Source organism: Arvicanthis niloticus, chromosome 6 (genome assembly GCF_011762505.2).
Source record: "Arvicanthis niloticus isolate mArvNil1 chromosome 6, mArvNil1.pat.X, whole genome shotgun sequence".
Classification (NCBI taxonomy): domain Eukaryota; kingdom Metazoa; phylum Chordata; class Mammalia; order Rodentia; family Muridae; genus Arvicanthis; species Arvicanthis niloticus.
The window spans coordinates 51,457,228-51,467,241 of NC_047663.1; the positions used below are offsets into that span (position 1 = coordinate 51,457,228).

At 49.6% G+C, this 10,014-nt stretch overlaps 1 protein-coding gene across 1 annotated transcript; it reads left to right on the plus strand.

Moving 5' to 3' along the window:
• Window positions 1–728: 728 nt before the first annotated feature.
• Alox15 (arachidonate 15-lipoxygenase) lies at window positions 729–9,556 on the plus strand. Its single transcript, XM_034506298.2, has 15 exons — window positions 729–747; window positions 903–1,065; window positions 2,481–2,685; window positions 2,962–3,043; window positions 3,125–3,247; window positions 3,371–3,474; window positions 3,667–3,827; window positions 4,966–5,109; window positions 5,921–6,130; window positions 7,214–7,300; window positions 7,392–7,561; window positions 7,712–7,833; window positions 8,387–8,487; window positions 8,607–8,774; window positions 8,868–9,556. The coding sequence occupies exons 2-15, from the start codon at window positions 931–933 to the stop codon at window positions 9,045–9,047; spliced, it is 1,992 nt and encodes a 663-aa protein (XP_034362189.1). The 5' UTR covers window positions 729–747; window positions 903–930; the 3' UTR covers window positions 9,048–9,556.
• Window positions 9,557–10,014: the final 458 nt, after the last annotated feature.

The following is a 10,014-nucleotide window of genomic DNA, read 5'->3' on the forward strand; positions in this document are numbered from 1 at the left end:
CAGATGATCAGGGTGCAGCATTAAGCAGGGAGCAGCAGAAGCACCTCTGGGGGTAGGCAGTGTAGAAGATAGTTATCTCTGGTTGGGTGTAGAAGGCACTTGAGAAGCTAGAGTCTCTTTAGGATTTGAAAGGAGGAGTACAGTTGACCCCGAGTACACAGTTCTTCAGCAAATAATAGAGTCTTTGGTGGTGGGTCTGGGGCACAAGGGGCTTCAGCAGGAATACAGTGTGGGGAGGGGAAAAAATCAGGTTTCTGAGGGCTTTGAAGGCCAGGTAATTTGGGGTTTTATTATGCAGACATCAGGAGATGTCTGGATGCTTTTAAATTTAAAGGGATGAGCCCAGAGCCTGCCTCAGGATGGGCAAAGTGTACAGAGCTGGTGGCATTGATTGGGTGTTAAAACGTGCTGCCTTTAAATGCTGCCCAGCACCTGTAACCTTAAGATTATCCCTGGGCATGGGTGAACCCACTAGTGATGCGCGCACTCACGCGTGTATATGTGTACATGTGGGTATGTGTGCGTGAGAGAGATAGCATGTGCGAGTGTGTGTGTGTGTGTGTGTGCGCGCGCGCGTGCGCGCGTGTGCGCCTGTGCGCGGGGCGGGGGGAGGTGAAGGGTGCGGAGTGTGGGAGGCTGGACCAGATATTGATTCTTTCTTGCATGTTTTCTTTTCAAATCCCCATCTACTTCTCCCTTCTCTCCTCCTCTCACCAAAATGACTTTTGGGAGCTCTGCTTTGCCCAGGTCCCCGCCTTTTTTGGGCTGGGCCCCTGTAAGGGTCAGAGGCGGGGTTGATTGGAGGGGTTGATTGGCACTTACTGCTTAACCCTAAACTAGACTTTTGAAGGGGCGGGGCCTCGACTTTCTTATTTAGCTCATCTTCCCCTCTTGATTCTCAGAAGGGAGAAAGAAAACTTCATCTGCAAGATGGGTGTCTACCGCATCCGCGTCTCCACCGGGGACTCGTTGTACGCGGGTTCCAACAACGAGGTCTACCTGTGGTTGGTCGGACAGCATGGGGAGGCATCTCTCGGGAAGGTGCTACGACCCTGTCGGAACGCGGTGAGCTGTGCAGAGCTGGGGCTGAGCTGCTCAAGGGGGAGAGGGGTGGGGTATGTGTGGCAAAATCAGAGAAATCCTTAGGATCCCCGATGCGAGGGAGCCCCTTAACTCTGAGGAAGGCGCTCACAGCCTCAGAAAGCAGAAAGGGCGCACAGAGGCACTTGCTAAGCGCCCAATAACTATTGCTGCCTCCTGGCCACACTGAGTGGGATAGTCCTGTGCATTCCTCACTTCACAGAACTGTGCTGTACAGTAGTGCCAGTGTCAGTAGTGCCAGCTGCCCGAATGTCTCTTTTTTTTTTTTTTTTAAAGTTAGGATGTCCCATCTTCTCTGCAGATCCCGGATCTCTGATCTTAGGGCCACCAGTGGGCGGTGAGGTGGGAAGGAAGGTGGGAGGCGGGAAGCAAAGGACTCCCTGTTTATATGTGGCTTGTCTGGATCTCTTTTCTCTCCTCTCCTCTCCTCTCCTCTCCTCTCCTCTCCTCTCCTCTCCTCTCCTCTCCTCTCCTCTCCTCTCCTCTCCTCTCCTCTCCTCTCCTCTCCTCTCCTCTCCTCTCCTCTCCTCCCCCTCCCCTCCCCTCTCTTCCCCCCTCCCCCCTTTTTTTTCTTTTCTGACTCTAAAATTCTTTCAGATCTCCAGATCTGCATTTTGGCTTATGGTCACTTCAAAGAAAGATATGGATTTGAGGTTCTTACTGCCCCCTCCCCTAGTCTTCATCTATCTAAGAATGGAGCAAGCTTAGTCAGCTTTACCTCCTAAAGTCTTACCTGATGCCTGCTCAGTCCTTGACCAAGGTCTGCTAGATGCCCCACACTCTGAGTCACCTTGAGCTCTCCTTAGTTCATTCCCAATGTTAAAGCCTTCTGACGTCCCCAGCTGCTTCCCTACTAACTACAAAGCCTCTAACTTACTCCCCATCCCTCCGGATCTGGTCCTGTTTGGCTCCCCAGCACCCATGATTCTCTGTGCCCTAGCTTCGGGAAGGCGATGGTCCTTTCAGCCTCTACACTTCCGTGGACTCTGCCCTGTGTCTTCTCTGATTTCATCCTCTCTCACCAACCCTGCCTCTCCAAATCCAGGTTTCTCCTTAGAGACCATTCTCTAGAAACCCTGGCTCAGGCCAAATGGAATTCCCATGGATCTTCTGCCTTGGTGGGATGTCCCATCTTACCTGTGTCCTCACTGGGCTTCAGGCAGGGTTTCCAGTCCCCCTCCCTTCTAGCCCTCCCCCACGGAGGACAAAGGGAAGGAAGGAGTGTACCTTCCCATCTTCCATCCCTAACCCTCTCACTCTTGGTTGAGGTGACAACCCTGAATGATGTCATGGAGCCCCTTTCCATCACTGTCCCTGTGGCCCAGTGGAAGCAGAACTCAGCCTGACATCCCATTCTGTGTCCCCGTTTTTATCTGCAGGAGGCAGAATTTAAGGTGGATGTGTCAGAATACCTTGGGCCACTGATATTTGTGAGAGTGCAGAAGTGGCATTATCTCACAGATGATGCCTGGTTCTGCAACTGGATTTCTGTGAAGGGCCCCGGAGACCAAGGATCAGAGTACACGTTCCCCTGTTACCGATGGGTTCAGGGCACCAGCATCCTGAGCCTCCCTGAGGGCACTGGTGAGCAGAGGGGTGGGGCGTGTGAAGAGGAAGTTGTGTGAGGAAGAGGAGACAGCGTGTGGGAGCTAGAGCCTGGAGAATGTTTGCTTGTATGTTTTAAATGAGTTGTCTAAGAAGAGAGTTGCTGAGGCTGGCCCAGGGGTCATGACGGTTTTAGGGAGGGACATGAAGATGCATGCACAGGGGACAGCCAGGGCTGCCTGAAGAAGTACAGCTGGCAGGGGCTAGAGAAGCTCTCAGTAGGCATCCAGAGTGCCCCTCTCCTCCGACTTCTAGGCTGCACCGTGGTTGAAGACTCTCAAGGCCTGTTCAGGAAACACAGGGAGGAGGAGCTTGAAGAGAGGAGGAGTTTGTACAGGTGAGGCTGACCCGGGCAACCGACCGACCCTCACTGAGCTGACTCTGCAGTGCCAGAACCTGATGTCACTTCTGCCCTCAGGTGGGGCAACTGGAAGGATGGCTCAATCCTGAACGTGGCGGCGACCAGTATATCTGATCTTCCTATAGACCAGCGATTTCGAGAGGACAAAAGAATTGAATTTGAAGCTTCACAGGTTCTGGGGTAAGGACAAGGGTACCCGGCTTGAGGGGAAGGGTGTGTACTGGTCTAGTCTATGGCATCTTTGGCTGTAATGTTTGGTTCTAAGTACAACTGCCAAACCCTTTGCCCTATTCTTCCCTAAAGGAAAATGGATACTGTTATCAACTTTCCTAAAAATACTGTGACCTGCTGGAAAAGCCCAGATGACTTCAACTATGTTTTCAAGAGTGGCCACACCAAGATAGCTGGTCAGTTCACCTACCCCAAAATTACTCTTACCCCCAACCCCTTTCCAGTGTGAGAAGATTGAGAAAACCAGGTTCGGGATGGGTCAGAGCTTTTTGTTAACATCTCTGGTAGTCTGGGTCAAGTAGGGATGGTTTGGTGGGTGTTGAAAGGACCACGAATTTGGATCTTAGATGTTCACCTCCCATCCTTAGAGCGGGTTCGAAACTCCTGGAAAGAGGATGCTTTCTTTGGGTACCAGTTTCTCAATGGTGCTAACCCCATGGTACTGAAGCGGTCGACTTGTCTTCCTGCCCGCCTGGTATTCCCTCCGGGGATGGAGGAACTACAGGCCCAGCTGAACGAGGAGCTCAAGGTATGGACATCAAAGTACAAGGAAGACCAAGCAGGGAAGTGGAGGCGGGTGCCAGTGTCGGGTGTACTGCGCTGAGATTTACTGTAGATTCTACTTCCTGCTGGTTGCCAAGAGAAGATCCTGTAGGACAAATCCTAGACTAATGTGGAGAAATGTCGTACCGTGGCTTTCCCACCACAGGAGAAGACTATATAGTTGAAGAGAGGAGTCTTAGTGCGGTGGCAAGTAGAGACCTGACATCGTCCTGGAGACCATGGGTCCAGAGAGGTGCAGGGTGAGGGAATCCAAGGCAGGGCTGGGGTTAGTTAGGAACCAATGTGGGATAATGAAAACACTCATGGGGCCAGATAGATTTGCATCTGAATCCTGGTTTTGCTGTGGGTATACTGTGAGATTGTAAGTACTCCCTGTCCCTGGTCTGTCGGTGAACTCAGGACTTGGAAATCCCCACCCCCATCATCCAAGGTTCACAGACAAGCAGTACTTCTGGCCTCGCTGTACTTTCTCATTAGCTCACTGCGCATGCTCCAAAGACCCGGTAAAAGCACACCCCTCCCTCAGCCTGTTGCTGTCTCTGTTCCTGTTCAGAGGCAGTTGCCATTCTGTGTCTCTCCCCAATAAATCTCATGTGTGAGGTTTGCTGCATGATGTGCTTCGTGGTAATTCCTTGGCCTCCGATTGCCAAGATACCAGTATGCTGGAAAACCCTTTCAGTTTCCTCTCCTGTAATCAGGAGTAGTTTAAACGGAACATATAAGGGTTACATGTGATAAGGCCAGATAGAGTTGCTTGTTGCCAAACATAACAATCTTAGTTGATCCCTGGGACCCATGTGGTAAAAGGAGAGAGCTACTTTCCCATCAGTTGACTTCTGATGGTCATACAATGTCATGGCAAACACGTGTCCACATACATGAATATACATATACATACACACACACAGAAAACAAATACAATAAAAACATAGGAGAGAAAGAAAAAGGAAGAAGAATGAGAAGATTTTCATGAGGTAGTAGGACAGACAGTGAGTGCCCGGTGACTGATGGAGACAGGCCATTTCTCTTCTCCTTGTTGGGCACTCAGGGTGGGAGAAGATTCTCTATGCTGACAGAAGCCTCTGATGTCTCTCGCTATACAGAAAGGCACGCTGTTTGAAGCGGATTTCTTCCTTCTGGATGGGATCAAGGCTAATACCATTCTCTGCAGCCAGCAGTACCTGGCTGCCCCTCTCGTCATGCTGAAGCTGCAACCTGACGGGCAACTCTTGCCCATAGCCATCCAGGTGAGAGGACCAGCACTTGTACTCCAGGGTGGCCTCTTCAGCTGAGCCTATGGTTCAAGTTCTCTCCCATTTCTCTGCAGTGGCATTGCCCTAAGGTACCGAGGAGGCACTAGCAGAGGACGTGGGCAGGCTTTGACTTTAAGGGTTTGTGGCTTTGCAGGAGAGACAGGCTAATTAGCATGTCCAAGCTTCAATGCCAAGGACAGAGCCAGTTCAGGAGGCTCCAGGAGGAGTATTGGGAGGATGGGTGGAATGTATCCCCAGAGTAAGATGAAGAGACTGAGATGGAGAAGCTGGGAGATTTCTGTGGCTTGCACTGAGGTGGGGAAAGTTACCTAAACTGAGCTCAGGAGGAGCGAGCAGTGCGGACAGCTCCTCTCCATAGTCAGTTTTAGAATGGATAGAAGGAGATTACTAATGCTGGGATTAGGGTCTCAAGCTAAGGTTTCAGGGGTTGGCAGGCTCTTGGGTGAGTAGTAGCCTGGAGAGGAGGGAGATCAGAAAATCAACTGGCTTGGAGTGGAGACAGGAAAAGTGGGAGTCAGGCAGGTTTCTTCAGAAACAGGATAAGAGGGGTAGGCACCCAGGGAGGCTTTGGTCCTGCCAGTTCTGAAGTAATGAGAACATATACAAATTCTCTAACTAGTAGCTGAAACCCAGAGACTCTGACCTTTGTGGAGAGGTGGTGTTGAAAGATGAGGGAGAGCCCAAGATGCCTGCACACGTGGGGGTTGGAGGAAACAGGGATCACTGAGCCATTGATGTGCAGATCTTCACCCAGCCCTTTCTTCACACTCTTGTTTTGCTCCAGCTTGAACTGCCCAAAATTGGATCTACTCCACCTCCAATTTTCACGCCCTCGGATCCCCCAGTGGACTGGCTCCTAGCCAAATGCTGGGTCCGTAGCTCCGACTTACAGCTTCATGAGGTGCAGGCTCATCTTCTGAGGGGACACTTGATGGCTGAAGTCTTTGCTGTGGCCACCATGAGGTGCCTGCCTTCCGTGCACCCTGTTTTTAAGGTAACACCTTATTCTTTTTGTTCTGTCTGCATCTCTCGGCCTACTACACACTCTTGCCTCTGAGAAGGTCTCTTCAGTGGCATCTCAGGGTTCAGGACAATGAGAAGAGATGAGATGAACAATGGAGATGAGAAAGAAAGGGAGTGTGAGCTGGTATCCTCTACATTTTCAATGGTACTAATTCCCAAGGGGATGTATACAAGTGATTCCTCAGAAAAGGATGTAAAGATTCTATTCTTCTTATGTACAAAGCATAGATATACATACAGTACAAAAGTTGGTGGGAGTGACTTAAAGATTCCATCCAATCAGAGGGGACCATGCAAATAACACAACAGATTCTTTACAGCAGTCTTTGAAGAGTTCTGAAACAATGGCTTAGAGCAACAAGAGTAGCCTGGTTTACTCTAGCCAATCAGTGCAAAGAGTTCATCCATTTAAATTGGTATTGGATGCTTCTATGTAGAACTAGTTTAGATGCCTGTGGTAACATCTGTCTTTTGGGACTTTTTTTTTTTTTTTTTTTTTTTTTTTTTGGTTTTTTGAGACAGGGTTTCTCTGTGTAGCCCTGGTTGTCCTGGAACTCACTCTGTAGACCAGGCTGGCCTCGAACTCAGAAATCTGCCTGCCTCTGCCTCCCAAGTGCTGGGATTAAAGGCATGCGACACCACTGCCCGGCCCTTTGGGGACTTTTATCTCCAATAAGAGGAAACAAAACAAAACAACAACAAACCCCAATAGTGATTCTATTCAACACTCTGTCTGTGATGAAGCCGTAGAGAAGCAGAACAGTGCTGTGTGCGTTTCTTTTGGGTGATCAAGAAAGACTGTTGAAAAGACAACACAGAGAATGAAAGAGAGTGTCAGAAAGCAGTAATTTGATGCTTGTGGCACCAGTCAGGCAGCAAACAGCACAGTATCAGTATTGAGGGCCACATAGCCTCACGACCATGCCTTCCCTCAGAGCTGCAGCCTCACGACCATGCCTTCCCTCAGAGCTCCACTTTTCCCTCATCAAGGCTGTTTGTTGTAGGGACCTGTCACAGATTCCTCCTGCCTTACCCATCCCTTTTCTTCTCCTAGCTTCTAGTTCCTCACCTGCTCTACACCATGGAAATTAATGTCCGGGCCAGGAGTGACCTGATCTCAGAGAGAGGCTTTTTTGACAAGGTATGGGGACAGAAGTGGGTTCTAAGTTCACTCTGTCCTCTGGTTTCAGGGTAGCTTGATTAGACTTGATTGCCTGTCCTTGGTCCTTTAGGCGATGAGCACAGGTGGAGGAGGCCACCTGGATCTTCTCAAGCAAGCCGGAGCCTTCCTGACCTACAGTTCATTGTGTCCCCCTGAGGACTTGGCTGAGCGAGGACTCTTGGATATCGAGACTTGCTTCTATGCTAAGGATGCCCTGCGGCTCTGGCAAGTCACAAACCGGTGAGGTCAACATGGCCGCAGGACGGGTTTGCGTACTAGTGTGGGTGGAGAAGACCAGGAGACAAGGAGGTCTGTGTCTTGGCTTGGTTGGGTGTCTATGCCCGGCCGTCTGATCAGAGCGCTTCAGCTTGCCCTGACCTTTGATGGCAGGTACGTGGTGGGGACATTCGATCTCTACTACAAGTCAGACAAAGCTGTGAGAGACGACCATGAGCTGCAGAGCTGGTGCCGAGAGATCACCGAAACTGGGCTGCAAGGTGCCCAGGACAGAGGTAAGAGGAATCCCTGGCCTGAGAACTAAGACATAAGCTCTGAGACTCCTCCAGAACCCTCTCTGCTTCTATGGAATCTTCCAGAAGCATTTCAATCTTTACGAAAACTCTCAGAGTTTTTTTTTCTAGGTATAGTGAGAACAATGTTCATAAAAGTTTAACACTAACCTCACCCTCAAAGAAAACTGATGTCCCTCAGAAGCCATCAAATGGATGGGGACGCATGAGCCCTTCCTATTCTATTCTATAATGCTCACTGACTTATCTTGCAGGCAGCCACGGTCACTGTCAGTTCATGAGTACATAGGTCGTCACTCACCCTGGCTCTTACAGTCTATCTGTCCTCTCTTTGACAATGACCCTTGAGCCTCGGGGAAGGGGTATGACATAGGTACCAGGGCTCCTCTCTTCCCTCACCACCCCCTCTCTCATGCCAGCTTGCACAGGGTCCTGAGAGTTCCTGGCATCCCTTCTCACTTCTCCTTCTCCTCTCCAGGCCTCACTTCTAGTGGGTCTGGTGACATCACACGATAACTGTTCACACCTCTTGTAGGCTTCCCCACCTCTCTTCAGTCTCGGGCTCAGGCTTGCCACTTCATCACCATGTGCATCTTCACATGCACCGCACAGCACTCTTCCATCCATCTTGGCCAGGTACTTCCCAGAGGGAGGCAGCTGGGGTAGGGGAGTGTCATGGGGGAGGGGAATGTGAGCATGTGGGCCAAGGGCCTTTCTGTTTAGCCAGCCTTGACCCTAGATCACTGTCTCTCCAGCTGGATTGGTTTTATTGGGTTCCTAATGCACCCTGCACCATGCGGCTGCCACCCCCTACCACCAAGGATGCGACGATGGAGAAGCTGATGGCTACACTGCCCAACCCTAATCAGTCTACTCTCCAGATAAATGTCGTTTGGCTCCTCGGCAGACGCCAGGCTGTTATGGTGAGAGTCAATCATTCAGGGTCCAGAGGAAACTCTGCACCCCAAAACTGGTTGGGGTCATAGGCTTAAACTGTTTTCCCTCCTGCATTCCAGGTGCCCCTGGGCCAGCATTCAGAGGAACATTTTTCAAACCCTGAGGCCAAAGCTGTGCTGAAGAAGTTCAGAGAGGAGCTGGCTGCCTTGGATAAAGAAATTGAGATTCGCAATGAGAGCTTGGACATACCTTACGAGTACCTGCGGCCTAGCATGGTGGAAAACAGTGTGGCCATATGAGCATCCCCCATTCTTGCTTTGTTATTTAGTCAAGACTACCCAAGTACATCCCTGTGCTTGAGTGGTGGCAGTCCTGCCTTCCCAAGCCCTGCCCTCCCCTCTAAGCCCCGCCCTGCGCCCCTCTAAGCCCCGCCCTCTGCTTTCCCAAGGCCCCTCCCTCTGCCTTCCCAAGCCCCGCCCTCTGCCCATGCGGTACCCTCCTCCAAGAGCCTGCTTTCCATTGTCTGCTGTAGTGCACACATTTTGCTTTGGATGCATTACCCAGAGTGCCACTTTTCATTCATTTCTTTTTTCTGCTTTTCCTTCCCCATAAGGTAAATAATAGCCATGCTCAGGAAAAGCACATTGGGAACACAAAAGGGAGATAATATACATTGTTACACACTGTCTATGAATCAAATAGATTTCAAACCTTAATAGAGTCTAATAACAACAATAAAAGATGTTTTGGGCTAGTGATACAAAAGAACACAGACCTAATCATTTTAAATAAAATGTTGCAAAGATTATAGAGCATCCAGAGGTTCTCTCTACCTGGGCAGGATTTGGGGGAAAAAAAGTTTAACTATAGTAATTGCCAAGCTATTTGAATTTTCAAGATTTTCATTTACAAATCACTTAGAAAATGTAAATGGTGGGAAACTGGTCAAACTTTTTAAAATGTTTCTGGCTGGGGATATTTGGTTTCAAGGATTAAGAGACATATTTATAAGCTGTCTTTCATTTGCCAGTTGGGAAACTCCAAATTGAAATAACAGGTCTGGAAAGCCTCATGAGTCTCTTAGTACAGCAGGACTTAAAAACATCTAACTTGGGCACCAGGCTAACATTTTGGAAGAATAAACTTGGGGGGTTTTCTTTCTACCTATGACAACCTATATGTATTAAAAACAAACTAACAGTCCATGTTAAAGGCAAAGTGTTCCCTTAAGAAAACAAAGCTGCTTGACTGTCTTAGTTAGGGTTT

Excerpts from the sequence above, each read along its gene's own strand:
- Alox15 (XM_034506298.2), top strand. The coding sequence starts at position 931 with ATGGGTGTCTACCGCATCCGCGTCTCCACCGGGGACTCGTTGTACGCG. Across the intron at positions 2,686-2,961 it reads GAGCCTCCCTGAGGGCACTG|GCTGCACCGTGGTTGAAGAC; the intron begins GTGAGCAGAGGG and ends TCCGACTTCTAG. Across the intron at positions 3,475-3,666 it reads TGGCCACACCAAGATAGCTG|AGCGGGTTCGAAACTCCTGG; the intron begins GTCAGTTCACCT and ends TCCCATCCTTAG.